The 21,725-nt window shown below is 48.3% G+C and overlaps 3 protein-coding genes across 4 annotated transcripts; all 3 read left to right on the forward strand.

The window, feature by feature from the left end:
* The first annotated feature begins 288 nt into the window (after positions 1-288).
* Positions 289-8,421, forward strand: prss56 (serine protease 56). The gene is made up of 15 exons (XM_072704210.1): positions 289-533; positions 1,577-1,735; positions 2,039-2,299; positions 2,446-2,635; positions 2,900-3,008; positions 3,431-3,587; positions 3,692-3,834; positions 4,039-4,198; positions 4,352-4,540; positions 4,871-5,041; positions 5,219-5,403; positions 5,484-5,898; positions 6,064-6,123; positions 6,234-6,340; positions 6,540-8,421. Exons 1-15 carry the CDS (start codon positions 443-445, stop codon positions 6,714-6,716), a joined length of 2,574 nt encoding a protein of 857 aa, XP_072560311.1. The 5' UTR covers positions 289-442; the 3' UTR covers positions 6,717-8,421.
* Positions 8,422-9,617: 1,196 nt separating this feature from the next.
* Positions 9,618-16,076, forward strand: chrng (cholinergic receptor, nicotinic, gamma). Its single transcript, XM_023818474.1, has 12 exons — positions 9,618-9,713; positions 10,361-10,500; positions 10,617-10,661; positions 10,901-11,013; positions 11,562-11,717; positions 12,600-12,697; positions 12,802-13,002; positions 13,149-13,263; positions 13,434-13,548; positions 14,186-14,393; positions 15,211-15,344; positions 15,432-16,076. The coding sequence occupies exons 1-12, from the start codon at positions 9,650-9,652 to the stop codon at positions 15,597-15,599; spliced, it is 1,557 nt and encodes a 518-aa protein (XP_023674242.1). The 5' UTR covers positions 9,618-9,649; the 3' UTR covers positions 15,600-16,076.
* Positions 16,077-16,917: 841 nt separating this feature from the next.
* LOC111847371 (phospholipid scramblase 2) lies at positions 16,918-20,941 on the forward strand. 2 transcript variants are annotated; one of them, XM_072704214.1, is made up of 8 exons: positions 16,918-17,012; positions 17,218-17,530; positions 18,555-18,629; positions 18,721-18,913; positions 19,446-19,557; positions 20,363-20,462; positions 20,559-20,617; positions 20,780-20,941. In XM_072704214.1, exons 2-8 carry the CDS (start codon positions 17,221-17,223, stop codon positions 20,804-20,806), a joined length of 876 nt encoding a protein of 291 aa, XP_072560315.1. In that variant the 5' UTR covers positions 16,918-17,012; positions 17,218-17,220; the 3' UTR covers positions 20,807-20,941. The 2 variants fall into 2 exon arrangements, with proteins under 2 accessions (XP_072560315.1, XP_072560316.1); XM_072704215.1 differs by lacking the exon at positions 16,918-17,012 and having other exon boundaries at positions 17,042-17,530.
* Positions 20,942-21,725: the final 784 nt, after the last annotated feature.

Below are 21,725 nucleotides of genomic sequence, written 5' to 3' on the forward strand. Positions count from 1 at the left end.
AATATAGTCCATCTTTCACCCCCAACTTTGTGTTTAATGCTAATGAATTCCACCCCCTTCCACAATTGTGCCCACAATTCTTTTTCCAGTCTTGGCGAGTTGCACTCTGCTCTGACCATCTCAGTGAATCCTGTTTGCTCATTGGCCACAGGACAATAGCTCCTCCCCTTCCCTCTCATCCCACAGCCCCCACCCCCACATTGTGCCCCAAGTGGCTCTATATATACAAGAGGATGCTACGCATCTATTGTTACTTACATAAACTTGTAGACAGATGCGACTGTAAGAGAGGCCTGTTCCAGGAAGGAGGCAGACGGTTGCTACAGAAACTGTGAGACAAACGACCCTGGGGGTTGGGGGGGGGGCTGTCAAAATTTTTTCTGCAAGTGGTGACAGCTTTTGAAATTTCTGAGTTCTTGTTTATATATCGCCTGCTCTCATTATGCTGCTGGCCTTCCTCTTGATTTTGGGCCAAGTTTCTACTGCTCCCCCAGCCAGAGAAACATACAGGATGCCAGCCAGTGCACTGCAAGGTATGTACCTCTGAGGCGTTAACACACCCCCACCTTTTTCCGTGGGATGAGTTCTGTGGGACCTGAGATCACATTTAGGCACCTACCATCTGCCTCGTCGGGGGAGGCTGTCTGCAACAGCTCAAACCATGGAAACAAGCAATCTCTGTTATTTAGGGTTAGTATCCTTCTGTCAGGAGGTCACTGCATCAGGGTTTCAGTCCTGCTGAATAGCTGGCCCTTAGATGCAGTGTTTTTGCTGACCTTTCTGTTTAGGATACAGAAAGGAAGTCTGTGTTTTAAACCCTGTATAGTTGTATAGAACTCTAACACCGATTTACTGAAATCCCTCCCAAATTATTGTGCTTCAGCAGACCTGGGACCAGTATCACAGTGAGATTTGTTGGTTAGCAAGAGCAACTTCATCTTCATTCACTTTCATTCAGCTTCAGGATGCGGGTGACCTGATCTCTCTGTTTGAACGAGTATGAAATTTGCACTTAGATTTTTCCATATTATAAACTCAATATATTGCATTTTTAGTATGCATTGTGGTGAATATGGTACAATGGAATTGTTGCCTCCTTCAGAAAAAACATAAAAACTATAATAAATAAAAACAAGGCAGGAAAGTGTAGTATAGTGGAAAACATGGTCCTTACCCCCCCCCCCCCCCCCAGCCTGCACCCCTCGCCTAATCAGAGAGGCACTAATTAAATCTTCAATCAGAAATGTCGTCATTAGCGGTACTCAGTTGCTGAGCTCTGAAGAAGATTTGGTGGGGAGGTGGAGTTGGGGATGCGTTGGGGGGGGGGGGCTGGGGCGACCTCCGGCTTCTTTGGTGACCCCCCCAGAATGAGTGTGGTCTCACGTGCTGCGTCTATAGGTGCTAACAAGTTCCTGTGCCAATGTGTCGTCATGGCAACATGGGTGATTGGGAACAAGGTTATGTCTGGCCAGATGGAGTAGCTCTGCCACTCCTATGAGCACCTGGGCTACTGCCTAGTGGTACCGTGCGCCCTGATGCTGACCCGTCGCCACGTGGGTCCACATCGTCCCCACAGCCCTGTCTGATCGCGGAACCGTGGTTCTGGAGGCGGCCTTGGCCAGCGCTTTGACGGCCCTGGAGTTGGCGGCGGCGGAGCGCAGCTGGGCCGAGTCCAGCTGCCGGGGATGCGTGCCGTGCCTGTTCCAGGACTGTGGGCGGCGCTCTGGACCCTGCGGTAAGAACCCAAGCTCCCTTCCATCCCCGTCAATCACGGGTGAAATCAACGAAACGTCTAAACGTGACACAGCCATAAACCAGATTTACTGTGTGGCTGCAGGACTATGACCATCGTCACATGATGGTCACATGGCTCATACATGACATCATGAAGCATCAGATGAGCTTAAATAACTGATCCTCAGAAGAAGCAACATGTTACTGATGTGACAAGCTTTGTTGATAAACCAACCACATACCAGTGCAATTGAAATTAAGAACCACCCCACCCCCCCGTCACACACACAATGGAACCTTCCAGCAGCCCCAGACACGGCATTGGAGGAGCCCACCTGCGAGACCATAGGCGAGGCTCAAAAGTTGCCGGACGAGGGGGAACGGAACTGGGCGCTGAGCCAGGCATGTGGCTTCTATCGCCTGCGCTGCCCGGAGGCTGAGAGGGACAGGGGGCGCTGTGTACGTGTCATGGGGGAGAGCTGCAGCGCACGCGTGCTCCGGTGTAGCCTCCTGAGCACCATACGCAGCCTGGAGCTCCTGCCCAGCCCTCAGCCGGGCATGAAAGGTGGGCATCCAATCATCTGCTTGCCCTTCTGCCATCCAGCTCCATGTGACCAACTGCTACCTGTCATATGACTCCTTATTTGCATATTTGGTTTGTTCAATTCTCAGTCCTCTCCTCACTCACCCCTCCCTTGATGTATCCATTAGAGTTCTGTGGGCACCGGGTCCCATCGGGCCAAAACGTCACCCAGCCACGCTCGAGGATTGTGGGTGGCAAGTTGGCCACCCCAGGGAGTTGGCCCTGGCTGGTGAACCTGCAGCTGGATGGGGGGATTATGTGTGGGGGGGTGTTGGTGGACAGTGCCTGGGTGGTGACGGCCGCCCACTGCTTCTCGGGGTAAGCTGGACCAGCGAGCAATTCCACACACCAAGCAACAGAAATATATTCAATAGAACGGCCCAACTGCAGAAGATAGAATCATCCTACTAGTGGTCTACTCAATGTTCTATGTCAGTACTGTATTAGAAGCTTGATCTGAGTTGCTAAAGCTTCCTGTCACAGATTTAGGACAGACTTTGCATTTTGTCTTCATTAAACTGACATTTTGATGCTAAGAATTGCTGTTGCATCTCCCTTGTTTCCATCCTCCCGCTCACACAGCAGCCGAAGTGAGAATTACTGGACGGTGGTAGTGGGGGAGTTTGACATCACCAAGACTGACCCTGAGGAGCAGGTCATGAAGGTCAATCGAATCATCACTCACCCAAAGGTACCACTACATATTTCCTGTCTCCTCCCTGGCTTGGATTCTGTTCCATGTATAACTTTCACCTGAAATTCTAGTTTAGTACTCCATCTACATTTCGTCTGCTCATGAAATCTTTCAACACAGATATAAACAGGTACAGTACATCCTTTTTTGTACATCTGTGTAATGAATGAGCAATTTCTAAACTCGTGGGAGTTTCACTTGCACAAAAGTTTTCCAAGGGCAGAACGAAAAATGATTGGTTCAGAGAAATAACCAAACAGATTGTAAAGGAGGTGAGTCCAGGACGCTTTGTGTAAATAAAACTCCCATGAGCAAATTCCACCTGACTGCCTTCTTCAAGGACATAACAACTGGATTCCCTAACAGCTATGCCTCCATATGGAAATCTTTGACTGCTCTTCTTCTGTCTGCATTTGCAGTTTAATCCCAAGACCTTCAACAATGACATCGCTCTGGTGGAGCTGGCATCCCCTGTGATGATGTCACACCGTGTGAGCCCCATCTGCCTGCCGTCCGGCCAGGACCCTCCGCTGGGGGCGTCCTGCTTGGTGGCTGGCTGGGGCTCCCAGTATGAAGGTGCGTATGGGGGGGGGGGGTCCTCTTCTTAATGCCTTACCCAGGCGGGCAGCAGATGTTCAGCATGGACGTGAAGTTTTCGCCTGACCACCTTTTTCTGTAAGATGGGCCTTCAACTGAGCAAGTAATGGAGGCCAAAGTGCCCCTTTTGCCCCAGAGCACGTGCAGGAACGCCCTGGGCAAGGAGCTGCTCACCAACACCATGTTCTGCGCCGGCTTTCTCAGCGGCGGCGTCGACTCTTGCCAGGTGGGTTTCTGACTAGCTGCATTTACGTCTAGTTCACCCCTCGACTGTCGCATCTTTGTAACGTGCCATTTGCCTTACTAAATAAATTAAATGTAAATGGAAATCTACCCCGATAGCAAGACAATGTCAGTCTCTGGCTGCTGCTGGAGTCCATCTGTTAAGAGAAAAGGACCAGAGCTCTAGCTCTTATCGCCCACGTTGCAGGGTGATTCAGGAGGACCCCTGATCTACCAGGACCAGCCCTCTGGCCGTTTCCAGCTGCATGGCATCACATCCTGGGGCGACGGCTGTGGGGCGAAGGGGAAGCCGGGGGTGTACACACGCGTCACAGCTTTCTCTGACTGGATCCTGGGGGAAATGCAAAGTGCGCTTCCAGTAGATGCAGTTCCACATACCTCTTATAATTAGCTTTTTTTAGTGACTATAGGGCAATAATTGCCCCAAATGTAGCGTCATTTTGCATGGTTCATGCTGTCCTTTTCTTATATTTGTGTCCCCACTACCTTGTCATCGGCAGAATCTTCCGGAAGCCGGGAGCCCACGTGTACCGAGCTGTTGAAGACGTCCGAGCTTCCTGAAGAACAGCAGAGGTCGGAGTTCAGCTCCCTGTGTCGCTTCTACAGTGGATCCTGCCCCCCTGCACAGGGCGCTGCAGCCTGCAGCCAGGCAGCGGAGGAGAGGTGTCGAGGCCGCCTCAGAAAATGCCGTGAGTGGCCCAACATTCGCGTAGTGAAGCCAAAACCTTTTTGCAAATGGCTGCAAATGATGTGAAGCAAATATTCAGCTGCAGCAGTTACCTGGTTTGTGGTTTGCATGGTTGACTCTTCTTATTGGCTGTTACTTTTCCAGCTTGTGACCTATTGGCTAGCTTACATTTAATGGAGCTAGATGCAAAGTAATAAATATCTGGAACTATGTATATCATCTTGAGGAAAGTAAAATTTTTCCGTGAACAGGGAACAAATTATAAGCTATACCAGGTGTCAATATGGGAATTCCTAGCATTCTCTAACATGTAGGACTATTGCATTTGCAGAGATGCGCTCATTCCTGCAAACCCTGCTGGACCTCCTGCAGCGTGCAGAGGATTACATTCGGGACAAAGTTGACCTGACCTTCTTTACTCAGACCCTTCCCCAGCTGGTGGACCACATCTACAACACTGCCTACTCCACACGTAAACGCAGGACTGCTCCAACACTGCCAGGTATGGTACTGCCATTCCTGAAAGTGCCCCCTGGTGGACTGGAGGACCACAAAAATACTTTTCCGTGATTTAACATATATTACGATTAAGTGCAATGTTTTACAGGTCCTGTGGGTTTTTATAGTTTGGATAATATAGTATGTTTACAATGGAATAACAGGAGAATTATTTTAAAAGCACAGGTAGGGGTCACCATGTCACCTGAAGCCATGGGTCATCGCCCACCTTCCTTTTTCAAGGAAGTGGGACCCCAGGCAGGCGACTGGGCAGACTTCCTGAGGGACATTGCTAAGCACTGGGACCAGCAGCCTACTACTGAAGATGTTCAGTCTCTGCCCAGGGAGAGGAGCCTCTTCTTACAGGTACATCATGAATCCTAAGTTATCTGTGTGATCTGTACACTGAGGTATGGTGTGTGATGACAGCTTGTGTCGAATGGCAGGAGGGAGACCGTGCTGTTGCCCAGCTGCTGGGGGAGTACCGCTGGCTGATTGGTCGGCTGCGGTCCAGGTTAGAAAGAGGTGGCGTATTATTGGCCACCGCAACGGTGAGCATGTCAGCGGTACCTGTACCCCGGGATCCAAGCCCAGAATCACACCAGCTTGGAGGTCAGGGGCCTGACCCCGGTTCAGGGGCCCCATCAACAGCACGACCACAGGAATCTGTCAAGCCGCTCTGTCCCTGTGTGACAGCTGCCAGCGGGAATGGGCTTCCGGCCCTCCCTCCATTCCATCAGTCACCAACACCTGATGACACTCGTGCTGGTGGGGAGGAAGTTCCAGATCCTGTTTGGACTCCTGCTACTCCGCCCATGGCGAAGCTATTTCCGAACTCTGCCATCTTCAGGACGCAAGAAGGTGAGTCCTCTGGGACTTTTCCACATAAGTCACTGAACTCAAAGCCATTTACAATTCAGCTCAAGCCACCACTTATTAGAAAGATTTAAAAGGCTCTGACCAAGTAGAGTGGAGCACAACATGAATAGACTCTTTGAAGCCTCTTAATCCATTTCTGCACAGCAGGAGCCCACAGGAGATGGAAAGATCTGCGTGAGAGACGGACATCTGGAGAAAACGGCAAAGGTATGTTTTGTTTAGCAGTATTACGCCTGTAAGTGTATTTATTACGTGGAGAACCCAAGAGGAGACAGATGTCACAGGGCGCCCAGTAATGTTAGTCGTGTGTGTCTTAGCATGTCCTGGGGTGCTGGAGGTGGTGCACAACACCAGCCTGATCAGAGACATGTACCGCTGGGTCCTGGGGATCCCTACCAAGAACCTCTGCATGAACTTCCAGGAGGTCAGTTCCATTTCCAGCCTTAAATTTCTCTCCAGCTTTGACTTCGATGTCTTGAGTCCCTCGAGGCCACCTTATTCCAGCAGTAGGTATACGACATCCTTCCCCCGAAGGTATGGATAAGTTTGATGGACTATGGACCATGTGCCGGTTAGGGTTTTTAGAACCACTTCCTGGACACTCGTTCTCCACCCCTTTCCAGGTGCTGGTGGACCTGATGACGAAGAATGAGAAGGGGCTCTACGAGGCCCGCATCCGGGCCATGGTGGGTGGCCATACCCTCACATTCCACTGCCTGGTGGGCCTGGAGAACGAGGCCTTCTATCGCAGCATGCCCCAAGTCATCGCCCTGGCTCTAGACGCGCTGAAAGCTTATTAGAGACGTGGCCTGGAGGTGGGGCAGGGGGCTAATATCTGAAATGCCTTGATGGGTAGACACAGGGTGTCTTGTGGATAGTGGGACCATTGAGCCTCCACTTGCTGTCGCTGTCCACAGGTGTGCCTGTGTCGACAGAGATGGGGGGGGGGACTCTGCTGCCTCCTAGCTGTCAGGATTCATCATCGTACTTCTGCACACATGCAGCTATTCTAGGGCCTTCTGGTAGAAACATGTATGTGGATGTAATTGTAAAACAGGATTCATAGCATGGAGACTAGATGTGATGCCGTTGGATGACCTGCCTTCTCACATGGCTGTGAGGGCAGAGCATGGATGCACGAGCACACATACACACATACACACACACACACACACACACACAAACATACACACACATTTGGCAAACCTGTGTTTACAGAGATTGAGCCTTTTCTGAGTGAAGCAGACAACATCATTAACGTATTTTCAATTTTTTAGGTATTTATTTGCATGTACACAAATACTTTGTATTTTTGCAGAAAAACCAAGAAAAGAAGATGAAAAAGTGACGAGTTTTGTTTCCATTGTGTTTTCTTTGTGGTGCTTTTTTAAGCACTTTTTTGATGAATCCTCAGCTGCCTCAAAGGCCTGGACATCTTCCTCATTCCATTTTGGAAAATATTTCTCACAAACAAAAAAACGTTGCTTAAACAAAATAATAACATTCATCACACCCTCCATCTCCTAACCTTACTGGTTTCCTCCCTAGCCTACCGGAACCTTCTGTGGCCAGATATGTGCAGCACCAAAGCTACCTATAATAAAAATTGCCATGAGGGCTCCGGGCCCCTAACAAGAACATTAAGATGCAGCCATGGAGAGGTAGGATTCAATCGTTACCACAGAGGCCCTAGTCTTGTCTAAATCATTTAGCTACCCTGCCAGCTATGGCAATTTAAATAAATTTCTGGGTATATTCTGTGTTCTTCATTTCTTGTTTGACTTATTATGCACAGCAGATAGACACCAGTAGGAATTTATCCCAAAGTCCTCCAAGGCTTGTGTTCACAGAACCACACAAATATACTGCTGCCTGATAAAGGACAATGCAGAGAAGGACCACACCTTCTCAGCTCTCCTTCCATAGCTTCCATGAAGTTCACTATCTTGAAAGAAAGAAAATTCTGATGCTATTGTTTATCAGAGATTAGGATGAACTGGCATCTCTTCTGGAGAATGTTCGTTGAGCATCACGCTAAATCTGCTCCCTTAATTAAGTCCGTTGGCTCCTCTTGTTTAAAAACATTTACAAAAATCACAAAAAAATTCTTCTGAGATCAGGAACGTGCAAGGTGGGATAATGAGCTTAAGATAAAATATTTAAGAACTAGCGCAATCTTTAATATGTATACACTAGCTCGGTGACGTGTTTTTTTTCTTTGTAGTCCTGAAGGCATGTCAGCGGAGTCTTTTTTGGAAACCTCTTTCAACAGGAACCAGTAGGAGTCTGCCAGTATGCACACATCCTCTCTGAAAGGCTGGGCGCGTCCCAGACGTTGTCAGCATGCCTGGTCCTGTGCGATCGTTTGCTAGTCAGCTGTCCGCTCGGGTCCCGAGTGGCCGAATGCCTGAATATCCGTGAGATTTTCTAAATGCTTCACTGATGGTTTGTCCGCAAGGGGAACCGACAGACACAGATGGTGACGGGAAACTGTCGGGGCTTGGAGATGAGTCATGAAAGTATCAAAATAAAATGGCTCAATTAAACCCTTTTGCGTTGTATTGTTAAGATTGTGTATTTGTATGTTTTTTATGTATGTGCTGCCCTACAACAGCTTTCAACAATTCAGCTATTTGTTTCTTCTGTAAGGAACGACAAAAATAGATTACTGCTATTTATTTCTAATATATATTAGATATTGAAGTACAGCCAAGGAGTAATACCCTTGATTACTGAACTGTCAATCCCATGAGTATCATTCCCATAATATTAAAATTCTGGGTTTTCCAAAGGATGTGAGAGTTGCCAGGTTTGTCTGGCCATTTCATTCAGAGTATTTCAGCTTTATTCATATATCCATTTCAGTTACATTTGCTTCTCCGCCGGCACTCCTGTGCTTGTTATGCCTTTTGAAAACCAACTTGGTCGCCTGTAAACAAGCACTTTTAGGACAGTGACACCAAAGTGACCTTTGACCTGGTTGCCCAGCAACAACAGCTGCTTATTCAATGCAAGAGATGGTTTTGAGGCAGACTGAAAAGGCGCTTTGGAGTTCCCAGTCCGTTTAGTGACTGTAACTTGTAAAAAAAAAGAAAAACTTTATGTATACAGGAGTGAAAGAAGCTAAATTTTGGGGCCATCTGCACGCCTGCATCCCAGATTCCTTTGTTATGGATAAGAACATGCGAGCGCATTTCAGCTGCGCGCCAGCATCCCAGATTCCTTTGTTATAGATAAGAACATGCGAGCGCATTTCAGCTGCTTGCTTGCATCCCGGCTGCCTTTGTTATAGATAGAAACATGCGAGTGCATTTCAGCTGCTCGCCCCCATCTCTCTGCAGAAATGCAGCCAGCGGCCATCTGCAGCCCGTCTACGGGAACACATCGCATCAACGGCGTAACATTATCTGCGTTCTTTGTAGCTCCCGTCTGAATGAGTAACAGAAATACCGCAAATCCCGCCCCCCACACACACATTGTGAATGTCCCCCCCACCCCCACAAAAAAACACATACACATGCACCTCATGCAGCACCCCCTGAGGTCTCACCGCAGGGACAGGCCATCTTGTTGGGGGGTACGCTGACAGCTGACAACGCACTGGGCCACTTGAAGTCAGCTTGCCCAAAAATAACCCTCCGGCAGGCTGGTGAGCAAAGACTCCACCCAGTGACCGGAGGGGAAAAGGGAGACGGGCGTCTCTGTGGGGAGATTGTAGCCTCCGCTTCGGACGATGGGACTGAACTCATCTCCCTCCTCATCGCTGGCCCTCCTGACTCTCACCGTCTGCCTGCCAGGTAACGTTTGCCCCGTGAACTCTGAGGTTCTGGTGCTGGTCTGGTTGTGTTTCTATTGTGTTTCTGTCACAACAATTAATTGCTGACTTGTGCATTTCTGTATTTTATAAATGATTATTAAATATGTATATTTTTCCATAATTTGCAGTTACGACACTGTTATGTGACATAAGTGGTTTCTCTTGTCGCTTCACTGCTACCGATTACATCTAATTATTAACAATTATCTTAAGATATCAGTGAAACTTATGCATTAGATCATTTTCTAGTTATGTGCTGTTTTGTGGCTCATGGTTTTATAAATCACAATAAATCACTGTTACTTGTCTGTAAAAAAAAATCTCTGAAGAAATGACATTAATCATAAGCCGACAAATTTGTTAGATATCATGCCAGATTTCTGGATGAAAATGAATTAGGGAATTCTACATTAATAAATGACAGAGGTTTTCTGCACTACAATCAATTGCAACGGCAAGTCTTTGTCTTCCCGTTGAAGCTGAGAACACATTTGCCAAAGCTACCAAGTGTTTGAATGACTTGAAACACAGAGGGCACACTGACCTTCCAGTGCTTCAGCAACACAACTCCCATGTCAAAGGTCAGAGGTCAAAGGTCAAAAATCTAAAGTGGCTCATCTCGCTCAGGCATTCTGGGACTGAACCTAGAGGGGCTGCTCTTGAGGGACCTGATGAGAGGCTACAACAAGAACATCCGTCCCGCAGAGAAGAACAGCGACATCATTGAGGTGAAGTTCAAGCTGACCCTCACAAACCTCATCTCTCTGGTGAGATTCATGTCTGTCTTTGTGGAATCCAGTCCAGTTCCTTATGGTTCAGATGTGTAACTTTGAATTGAGTGGAAAATATCATTCATCTTCTCATGAATGTTTTGCTTTTGTAGAACGAGCGAGAAGAGGCTCTCACTACCAACGTTTGGACTGAACTGGTAAAGGCAAAAACAAACAGACCTTATACTCTGACGTTGGATGTGTGGAAGTTGTTAGTATCTGGTAGTAGAAGATGTTTCTTCTCTGACTCGTGTTTGGTGTTTTATAAAGACCCTAATATGGTACAGCTGCTGAGGCCAAAAAATAAATAACTTTTGTGATAAAATGAAGTATACAAACATTTGTTTGCTTAGTAACCTGATCTTTGTAGAGTGAGCTGGCATTTGTCACTCCTTAGCAATGGTGCGACTACCGCTTGAGGTGGGACCACATACCAGAATATGGAAACATCACCTGCCTCCGCATCCCGTCCAAAAGCATCTGGCTTCCTGACGTTGGCCTGGAGAACAAGTGAGAACGTCTCCCCTGAAGAGTTCTTAAACTGGATCATCTGTGTGTGTGTGTGTGTGTGTGTGTGTGTGTGTTTCTGTGTGCATTTTCACACACTCACTCTGTAGCATGTATCCTCCAGGTACTCCGGTATGGTTCTGTGGTCTAAAGTCATGCAGTCAGTCTAATCGGCATCCCTGAATTGGCCGTGGCGTGTGCGTGTGCGTGTGCGCGCGTGTGCCCTGTGATGAGCTGACATCCCCTCCGGCGTGTTCCCCAGCCCTGTGGTCTATGCAGCCTGGGACAGGCTGGAAGGTGGATGGATTGATTCACTAGCCATGTATAGACGTCTAAGTCTGAGGGGAAGAAGCATTAAATGATGTAATAATTATACCCTGCTATGCATCCTGACCTGTGCATGCAGTGTCCTACCTGTGTATGCAGTGTCCTACCTGAGTTGACCTGTGGATCCTCACTGACCACCTCATTCCAAGTTTGCCTATTTGACCATGAGTTCAGTGTCTTCGCCCCTAGATCAGAGCAGATGTCTTTTGCTCTCTCCCCCATAGCGTGGATGGGAAGTTTGAGATCACACTGTACACCAACGCCCTGGTGAGCCCCTCGGGCTGCATCCTCTGGCTCCCGCCCACCATCTACCGCAGCGCCTGCTCCATCACCGTCAGCTACTTCCCCTTCGACTGGCAGAACTGCTCCATGGTCTTCCGGTGAGTGTGAGCAGTGACAGCTCACCACTGCATGTGAAAACCAATGCGTGAAGGTCACTGGTCACTATTCTTCCAAATGCCTGAATGTCTCACCGAGCGGTTTCTGGCTCCGTGACTGTGTCCGGATGGTTGTTGGTTCGAGTCCCATGATCGGCAGCATAATCGTATCACTGTCAGGCCAATGAGCAACACCTTGAACTCCAAAAACTGTGCCAGGGATGCTGGATGAACAGCTGCCCTGGGCTCTGAGCCCAAGCTTCGCTCTTTCTTATACAGACACTCCTCACTGAACGACTGAGATCCGTTCCTGCAACTAGGTCATTAAGCAAATTGGTCAATAAGCGAGGAGCTGCCCCTTACCAATATTTCAAGCATAAGAATTGAGGAAATCAGCTCTATTCTAAATTACTTAGGTTTGCATACTGTAAATACAGGTAATTAGTTTTCTGAATATTCTGAATAATGAAAAGATCTAATGGAAACTATTTGCAGAACTCTTACATATTACAGAGCATAAAAATATAAAAATCAGCAAAAATTATAAAAATGATGTAGCAAAAAAAACTGTGGGGGAACGAGAGAGGGTGACGAGAGATGAGATGTTTGACACTGAGATGCTACGCTGCCATTTCCATGACCAAAGTTCTGGTACAGCGTACAATATCGACTGGGCGGAGAGCTGGTCGTAAGTCTGGGCGGGTGGTCTTCTTCATCATCATCCAGAGGAAGCCGCTGTTCATTAAGTGAGGAGTGTCTGTACTTGTGTGTCTCTCTAGGAAGCAAAAAGTTATATGTGAGAATTGATGTCTTCATAGGTACTCTTGCAAATGGAGAATAGAAAACTACTTCATCTGTTTTGTCTCCCCGTCATGCATCCCGCAGCTCGCAGACCTACAGCGCAGAGGAGATCGATCTTGTTCTCACGTCCGAGGAGGGCCAGACCATCGAGTGGATCGTTATTGATCCTGAAGCATTTACGGGTAGGGTGCTGGATCGTAACCCCTTACTGGCCTATAGACATCTTAGAGAGTGTCCCCCTCCCCCCTTCCCAGCTCAGCCCAAACCCCCCACCTCGCCCTTTCAGAGAACGGCGAGTGGGTCATCAAACACCGGCCGGCGAAGAAGGTCATCCATGAACAGTACAGCAGAGATGAGCTGGAATACCAGCAGCTGGTCTTCTTCATCATCATCCAGAGGAAGCCGCTGTTCTACATCATCAACCTGATCGTGCCCTGTGTGCTGATCTCATCACTGGCCCTCCTCGTCTATTTCCTCCCCGCTAAAGGTGTGACCGCCTTCATGGTTTTAGCCTCTCCAATATCCCGTTGGGCTGCAGGATCACATGCCAAAGTTATTACATCATAAAAAATGACATGTCTGCATGAGAACCGTAAATTTCGGTGCTGAGATGTTCGGTCATGTTTGGTCCAGCTGGAGGACAGAAATGCACCATGTCCATCACCACGCTCCTAGCACAGACTGTGTTCCTGTTCCTCATTGCCAAGAAAGTTCCGGAAACCTCACAGGCCATGCCGCTCATTGGAAAGTAAGACCTTCTAGTATCTCCCTGTAGTCTGTGAGTTCTGTTATGCTGATGTAGAAAAAAAAAACATCCAAAATGATTTAAAATCACAAATATTCATAATTTTTTCCCCCACAAATTTTATATCCAGAAGTGAGCAGTGTCATTTCGTTTGACTGAGTCTCTTTCCGGAGGTACTTGATGTTCGTCATGTCGGTGACCACCATCGTGGTGATGAACTGCGTTATCGTGCTCAATGTTTCTCGGCGGACTCCAAACACACATTCGATGTCAGACAAAGTCCGGAAGGTACTGTGTCCATTCTGGATATGATATTTTCCAAACTAAATACAGATGCTCCTCGCCTTACGACGGTGCATTACTGATCCACACTCAGTAGTCATCAGACCAAACTTTGATTTTTTAACTGTTCCCAAGCTAGTGATATACTGTATGATACTTTCTAATGATGCTAGGCGATGGTCATGAACGTAAACTACGGGGAAGGATCTCAACCCTCCCAATGTTCAACCCAATAGTTACGCCCTTGGCATTGGCAACCACACAGCCATGCTTGCAGTCTCTGTAGCAATACCGAGAGTAAACACCTCATACATCGTTTAACAACGCATCGTATCGTTACTTATTTATCATATCGTATTTATATTTGGCTTACGATATTTTCAACTTACGATGTGTTAATCGCAACATATCCCCATCGTAATTTGAAGAGAATCTGTATCCCGAAATGACTAGCGATGAAGAAAATCAAAAGACGACAGTGCTGAGATGGCTTTGGTAAACATAAAGCAAAAATAATTTGTTTTTAAAAAACTTGAAATAGGTGTCAAGCTACTAACTGCCCATGATTTTTTGGATGAAGCACAAACCTGTCGTCTGATGTCTAGGCTGGTTTTAGAAGGTTTTTGTGCCCCGTGTGTGACAGATCCTACTGAACTTGCTACCACGGGTTCTGCGCATGAACATGCAGCGCTGGACACCCACAGAACCTTCGTACAGCCTCCGACGGTGCAGCTCCCTGGGCCTCATCGCCAAGGCGGACGAGTACGCCGCGTGGACGGCCCGCTCTGAGCTCATGTTCCTCAGGCTGAGGGAGAGGGCCGGCCTGGCCAGGGCGGCGCTCGAGAAGATCCGTGAGTCTCTCCGTCTTCTACTTACACGTGCAGACTCCTCAGCTTCCCATTACTGGTGACATTCTGTCTCTCTGCCCGGTTCATGTCCTCTCCTCCTCATTTGTTCCCTTCTTCCTTGTCCTGCCTTTGAGACCTATTCTGAAATGTTCTTCTGGCAAATGTTTTTGGGCAAGGAAAACCGAATTAAAACGCCGCTTCAATGGCTTCTTCCCACGTGCAGGAATGCTGACCAATCAGACTTGAGTTAGTTCCCATAAAATGTGTACATCTCTGCACCCACATACTTTTTGCACATTCCCAGACTCCCTGCATGTTTCACTGCTGCTGTGTTCTTTTGCAAAACTATATACGTATGCCATTATTTATTTGCCTATATTTGAGAACTTATGCTTGCACATCTAGCTGGACTTATACACATTGCACAATTTACTGATGTAATCTGTACTGATTTGCACTATTGCTCATATTTTAATTATTTAATTTCTACTTCGTATATCCATCCATCCATTCATACATTTTCTGCCGCTTATCCGGGGTCAGGCCCTGGGGGCAGCAGTCTAAGCAGGGAAGCCCAGACCTCCCTCTCCCCAGCCACCTCCTCTAGCTCCTCCAGGGCAATCCTAAGGCGTTCCCAGGCCAGCCGAGAGATATAATCTCTCCAAATTTGCAAACTGTGTTGGATTCTGGCCCTCCAGGACCGGAACTGGGGAACCCTGTTCTATGTTGTCTATGAATGTGAGCACCAATACTGCCAAGAGAAATCCCTAGTACATGCAGGTTTACCTGGCCAGTGAATCTGATGTCGACTGCCCCCCAGAGAATGGCCTGGCGGGAGACATGGCCCAGGAACTGGGGTCCAGCCTGGCCCAGGCCTCGCCGGAGGTGCGGCAGTGCGTGGCTTCCTGCAAGCATATCGCTGAGAGCACCCGGCAGCAGAGCCGCTTCCACAGCGTGAGTGCGCCAGAGACGTATCACGGGATATCTTTAACCCCACTTCCTGTTTCCCGTTCCTCACTCCCCCCTGCTGGTGATCCGCAGGAGAACAACGAGTGGTTTCTGGTGGCCCGGGTGATCGACAGGGTGTGCTTCATCACCATGTCGCTGCTCTTCATCCTCGGGACTGTCAGCATCTTCCTCATGGGACACTACAACCAGGCCCCTCCCCTGCCCTTCCCCGGCGACCCCAGAAAATATTTACCAGAATAACAAGAGACCAAACAAACAATGACTGGCTGATTCCGGAGCAGGTTTCTAAAACTGCTGGAACGTACCTGCCCCGGTTGTTACCACACCAAGGGGACCACAGGGGTGTAGCTGGACTGGCTGGTGTAGAAGAGCAAGATGAGAGGCTGGAGACCTTGCTCACATGGTTAACTTGTGGGGCAAGGTGTCCTCCAGATATTTGTTTACAAACACTGAGATTTCGTTTAGATTACTTTAGTTTAATTGCCGTAACTTTCTACAGAGCTCTAGTGCTGGTTCATGTTTGTGTGCTTTCTGGAAACAAGGCAGCAAAGAAATGATGAACTAATGGAATCTCTGCTCTGTAATTCATGCCAAAGCTTTATATCTTTCTGCTTGAATTAGTTTTTTTCCACTTGCAGTGTAACTCCTGTGTGAATGCAACTTTTAAATGGCGGCAGGATTTTCGGGGAGCACGAGCGAGCTGTACGTTCGCTTGAAATATGGCTGGAAATTGTTTATCCTCCTTCGTACAATAAACCGAGATGAAGTGGCCTTTTCGGAGAAGTGAATTAATCATCCGTCTGAGTGGAGAATGCGACTTGGAAGAGGAATGGCGACAGCTTGCGGCGGCGCTAAGCAACCGGTGTTTACCGTACCTCCCTGGCAAGGGCTGTTTGCTAAGCAAACACTGCTCGTGCAGGCAGGGTAGAAGCAGAAATTGCCCTGATGGGGTGCAGCTTTAACCAAATCAGGAGTCATTCAATTTTGTTGCTGGGAAGATGGGTTTGGAAGGGGGGGGGGGGGTCAAGGCTATGAATCATTCCCACTTGCTTTGGTCAGTGACAAATAAGCTCTGCTTTGAGGGGGTTGCAGATTATTATTTCTAGCATTTAAAGAAATTTGATGAGTTTGCAGAAGAAGGACCGGGATTGCCGGACGACGGCAGAGGTAACCAAGGAGTTACTGGGGACCCCTTCAGTCCGAAAGGGCTGTAACACAACTCGCTCGCCCCGGACCTCGATTACACGGGTGAGCGAGGCCATTGTTCCCATCCAGTGGGCAGATCCGGCCTGTCAGGTTGGACACCAGTGACATGAAAGGGAGGGCAACTTGAAATGGGGGTGGGGGGATGCTAGGGAAGGATATGGAGCAGGATGCCCCACCTCTGTGGGCCCCCTCCTCTTTCTCAGAGAGGTGTCTCCTGGCCTGACCTTCACAACGCTGTGGCATTTGTGCACCCTCTACTCTCCGAGCCGCAGCGGGCACCATCGGGGTGTCACTGCACACCTGTGGTGCTAAGAACCCATAATGCAAAGGCGTGCTGTTTACATGAGTGCGGTGTGATTGATTTTGAAACAGGGAAATCAGTCTGGAGGAGGCATCTTTTAACACTTAGGACTTTTTAAAAACCTGCATTCTTCGCTGGATCTACAGGTGAGCCTCATTATACATTTTTCCATAAATGTCACAGATCTTTAGTCCTGCTCTGTGAATAGGGTTAACCGGTGTCGTTTTACTTTACGTGCTTAATATGTTAACTTATCCGTGGATTTTCCTTCGCTTTCTCACCTAAAGGTGAAGCGGTTTCTGTTTTCCGATTGGCTCCCTTCTCTGTCCGTCTGTATGCTGCCTGTTTCAGGCGATGTCCGCGGTAACGGTCCAGCCTCTGCCATTCGGCCGCCTTGAGCGAGAGAGACACATCGAGGCGCTCTTCCACGCCTTCCGCAAGGTGCCGGGACCTTCGTCGGACCACGAGGACTCCGCAGTGTTTCCTGGTCTCCAGGGGGCGGGTCCTGGCCGTGAAGAGGGGGAGGTGATGGAGAAAGACGCAGAAGATGGTGTGGGCCCTGGTGGGGACGGGAACCAGCGTCGGCACGGATACGGGGCAGAGGGCCTGACACTGCTGAATAACATCAGCCAGCTACGCATCACAGCCAGGCCTGAACTGCAAGGTCAGAGGTCATCACCTCTAATGATATTGACACCAATACATACAGTAAACTGGTTTGCAGACGACACCAAGGTGGGTGGTGTAGCAGATACTGATCTAGCAGCAGAGAGGCTACAATGGGATCTGGATTTAATTAGCGACTGGGCCGAATGGCTTTCCATTCGGCCGCCAAGCTTGATGGGCCGAATGGCCCCCTCTCGTTTGTTAATTTCTTATGTTCTTATCACCAACTGTGAGATTTTGTGCTAATCTCATGGTAACTTCATAAATAATTACCATCTTTTACTGGAATCTGGGGGCTGTAAACAACCCAAATTCTGAAGTGGAAAAGTTCAGATTTAGCCTCTGCATCTCTATATCTTCAGAGCTTCTGAAGTGGTCATGTTGTATGTTTGCTGTCATCCATTTACCCATAATGCTGAGCAGGGAGCAGGGAACATTCTGGACAGGAAGGCAGTAATCTATCACATTTTATTAAATACTGACCCTAACAAAGAACCTTGATTTAAAATGTAAAATGATGTAAAATCTACAGTCAGCTCTCGATTTAAAAAATACCAAAGAATCAGTGTTTAGGGAAGTGCTACAGCAAAAAGGTGATTTACTCCTGTATGTACAGTAAATTTACATTTTATCTTTTCATTTATTTAATATATGGCCTTTACTATATTTGGATCATGAGGTTTTGTTTGTCCTGTCGTATAGGAAAGTAAATCTGACTTTCCGTAAAAATTTGACGTAAGCGTTTGTGGAATATGTTACTTACGTCAGCTGAGAACTGCCTGCATATTTGTCCCTTAACTGCCGCTATTGTCTGGCATTGAATGGCTTGTTTCCCCCCCACTGCTCTCCAATCTGGGTCCTCCACCTGACGTTAAAGTGCCCCCTTCTTCCCTCCCCCGGTCCCAGAAAGGGGCCCAAGTTCTTTATTCTGCAGACATGCACGTGGCCATCTATCGGCAAGTGCACACGTGCCGGCGGGGGCAGTAAAAATGATCCGTCACCGTCGCTCGGTTTGTTTACAGGTCCCCGCTGCGTGCCCCGCAGGACATACAGCATCGCCACGGGAACCAGCGAGCAGCTCTACGTGGCCGTCGAAGGTAACTGTAGCACATTTGGGCTGATGCATCATGGGATACGAGGGAGCTGCTCTCCTTTCCTCTTATGGATTCTGCGGCTGTGTCTCTGCAGAGAGCTCGTGTCTGTGCCTGCACTGCTGCGGCCCGGCTCGCTCCTGCTCCCTGCGCGCCTTCGACCGCCAAGCCCACCAGGTCTTCCTGTTCGACAGGCCCCCGCGGATGGACGCGTGTTGTCTTGGCTGCTGCCTGATGGAAATGCAGGCCTTCGATGGCGACGGACAGCTAGCGGGGGCCGTGTACCAGAGGTTGGTTAGGAGGGGGCAGTTTTGGGGGTCTCTCTCTTACGTAGCCTGTCTTTAAAACTTAACAAGGGCGGGGGGGACTTACAAAAAGCACAGCTGTCCATACAGAACTTTGCAAGCCTGGATGGGGCTCTGGATGAATAAGGCTGGCAGAGGGAGGCTTTGTTGCTTTGGGCTTTAACTGAATTACGTCAGACTCTCTGAACCATTCATAAGATCTCAAAGACGGCTGTCATGAACCGAACGGCAGCTTTCTACTGGAGCCAGAGACGCCGGAGGGTCATGTAAAGCAGGCCTTTGTTGTTTTTCATGCTGCGGGGGACAGTAAAGGCCCAACGTTGAGACAGAGCAGCTGCGGTCATTAAAAACTAGCATTTACTGCCGCTGCCTGTTGTTCTCGTGTAGCAGAACTGCAGAAGGTTGAAGGAGCTGTTTTGGGCTCTATCTTCTCGCATCAGCTGTGATTAAGCCTAGTCAATTATGCGAGAGACCTCTGTCACCCATGTCTACGTCCCGCCTCACCGTCTGTCGTCAGGTGGAGCATGTTCACCCCCCTCTTCGAGGTTTGTGACTCGGACGGGACGTTCGTGGCTCGAGTCCAGGGCTCCTGCTGTCCCTGCCGTTGCTATGCCAACCAGGAGTTTCAGGTATGCACACGGTAACCCCGCACTCAGCCTCACCCTTATCCTGATCTACTGCCAACTCTCCAATGTTTTTAATCCCAATTTCCAAGGATTTTATCTAGGAATTGCTATTCTTACATTTTTTTGAGAAAACAGGGTCAACTAGTGTTTGGAGCAGCTGGGGTTAAGGGCCCGATGGGAACAGGGACCTGGGATTTGACCCAGCACCCTACTGAACACAGGCACAACATCCAAAACTGATGAGCCACACGCCACCCAACAGTTAATCTCCAAAACCAATGCCGATAATAGGCCTGTGTCCCTCTATTAACTGAACTGTCATCCATCCATTTTCCAACCCACTTATCCTTCTGGGTCACAGGGGGTCTGGAGCCTATCCTGTAAGCTATGGGCACGAGGCAGAGAACAACCTAGGATGGGAGACCACCAGCCCATCGCAGGGCACACTCACACACCATTCACTCCTATGGACAATTTTAGCAACTCCAATTAGCCTCAGCATGTCTGTGACTGTGGGGGGGAAACCGGAGTACCCAGAGGAAACCCCACGACGACACGGGGAGAACATGCAAACTCCACACACGTATAACCCAGGCGGAGACTCGAACCCAGAGGTTTGAGGCAACAGTGCTAACCACAGCACCACCATGCCACCCCCTGAAATGTCATTCTTACCAAATTTCAAAGTATCCTGCATGAGTGTGTCTTGATGCTGACCAAGTGACACTGCAGTTAAAATGCGTAGAGAAACTGCAAGAACACCAAGTGACATTTTAGCGTGATGCTTCTCTCCCTGCACACGTATTAGGTGGTTTCGATGCTTGGAGAGACACTAGGGAGGATCTGGAAGAAATGGCCCGGATTCAACAAGGAATACAACATGGACCATGAATACTTCGGGCTGGACGGTGAAATCGCTTTCTGATCCCGGCCTCTGCTTCCATGAAGTGAGCGCAAGGTGACTCAGAACAGCTGTTAAAGAAGATTGTTTGTTTCCTCCACAGTACTTCAAGAAATGAGTCCCAGAAACAAACTGCTTTTACTTGCTGCTACCTTCCTTCTGGTGAGTAACAAATTTTAATCCCTACTTGGCGATGAACATTAAGCATAAAACATAAATGAATTTGTAAATTGAAAGAAGATTCCCTGTATACGTCATTAAAACTGGCCGCCGTAATAATTCTGCAGTTCCATGATTCTCTTTTCTCATATTCTCCTTTGCAAGAATCACATGTTCTTCGAGATGAGCTGAGCCATCTAGAAACCCCAGAACTGATGGGCCGAGTTGCAGGATTTGGGCATCTAGTCACTGAGAAGTTTCATAGAGGAAATCTGATGATGGAGATCCTTGGTCTGCAGAAGATGGCAATTAAGGGTTGAACGACAACCATTAAAAAATTACACCAACGCGGGGAAAATCAGACTTCACTTACTCACGCCTTCACCTAGCGGAGAAGAGCCGTAAGAAAGAACCAGTGCTTCAGTGACCTTCCTTCTGTTTGAACAAGCCCCCAGTTTTAGCCTCCCGCCCAATCACACCCTGCTGTTAAAATCCCACAGAATGATCCAGAGCTCCACAAACTCCAACACAATACCTGAACGCCGGTTACAATTCCAGACAAACCCCTCCTACTCGCAGTATTTCTCATTTACACTGACCAGAAGTCAGTGCCGGATTAACACTTCAAAGAGTAATCGGTCCCTGGGAATCCGGGATTTGCACAGCCCCCCCCCGTCAAATGAAGGTCATCACCTCTATAAATGCCTATCAGCTGAAGCCTCTCGCCCGTATCATTGTGCCCCAGACAGTCAGACGTACTTGGCCTCTTTAGGGGCTGACCTGGGATGTGCCTGCTGGAAAATGGCCAGACGGTCAGTCTCAGCATGTGTCCATCATAAATCATGAAAGGGATCCCACCCTTTACAGGGGGGTGGATGGGGGGGGGGGTGTGAATATTGTGGAGAAATTCCTGTCCTATATGTGTAAGACCTGTTTCTTGACATTTACACTTTGTTTTCCATTATTTTTAGCTAGTTAGCTTTTCATTATTTTTCTTACTTTTTCTCACGCTTTAGTACAGATTAATAAATGTATACTTCAAACCCATGACCCAGTACTCGTGTCAGTTTTAACTTATGCATGTCTCCAAAGACTTCTGGTATCAGACTAG

Source organism: Paramormyrops kingsleyae, chromosome 21 (genome assembly GCF_048594095.1).
Source record: "Paramormyrops kingsleyae isolate MSU_618 chromosome 21, PKINGS_0.4, whole genome shotgun sequence".
NCBI classification, from domain to species: Eukaryota; Metazoa; Chordata; class Actinopteri; order Osteoglossiformes; family Mormyridae; genus Paramormyrops; species Paramormyrops kingsleyae.

Bases quoted from the DNA above. Each gene is read 5' to 3' on its own strand.
- prss56 (XM_072704210.1), top strand. From the start codon at position 443: ATGCTGCTGGCCTTCCTCTTGATTTTGGGCCAAGTTTCTACTGCTCCC. The intron at 1,736-2,038 runs GTAAGAACCCAA...GGAACCTTCCAG, and splicing joins GCGGCGCTCTGGACCCTGCG to CAGCCCCAGACACGGCATTG. The intron at 4,199-4,351 runs GTGCGCTTCCAG...TGTCATCGGCAG, and splicing joins GATCCTGGGGGAAATGCAAA to AATCTTCCGGAAGCCGGGAG.
- chrng (XM_023818474.1), top strand. From the start codon at position 9,650: ATGGGACTGAACTCATCTCCCTCCTCATCGCTGGCCCTCCTGACTCTC. The intron at 11,718-12,599 runs GTGAGTGTGAGC...TGCATCCCGCAG, and splicing joins AACTGCTCCATGGTCTTCCG to CTCGCAGACCTACAGCGCAG. The intron at 14,394-15,210 runs GTGAGTCTCTCC...ACTGCCCCCCAG, and splicing joins GGCGGCGCTCGAGAAGATCC to AGAATGGCCTGGCGGGAGAC.
- LOC111847371 (XM_072704214.1), top strand. From the start codon at position 17,221: ATGTCCGCGGTAACGGTCCAGCCTCTGCCATTCGGCCGCCTTGAGCGA. The intron at 19,558-20,362 runs GTATGCACACGG...CACACGTATTAG, and splicing joins ATGCCAACCAGGAGTTTCAG to GTGGTTTCGATGCTTGGAGA. The intron at 20,463-20,558 runs GTGAAATCGCTT...TTTCCTCCACAG, and splicing joins TGAATACTTCGGGCTGGACG to TACTTCAAGAAATGAGTCCC.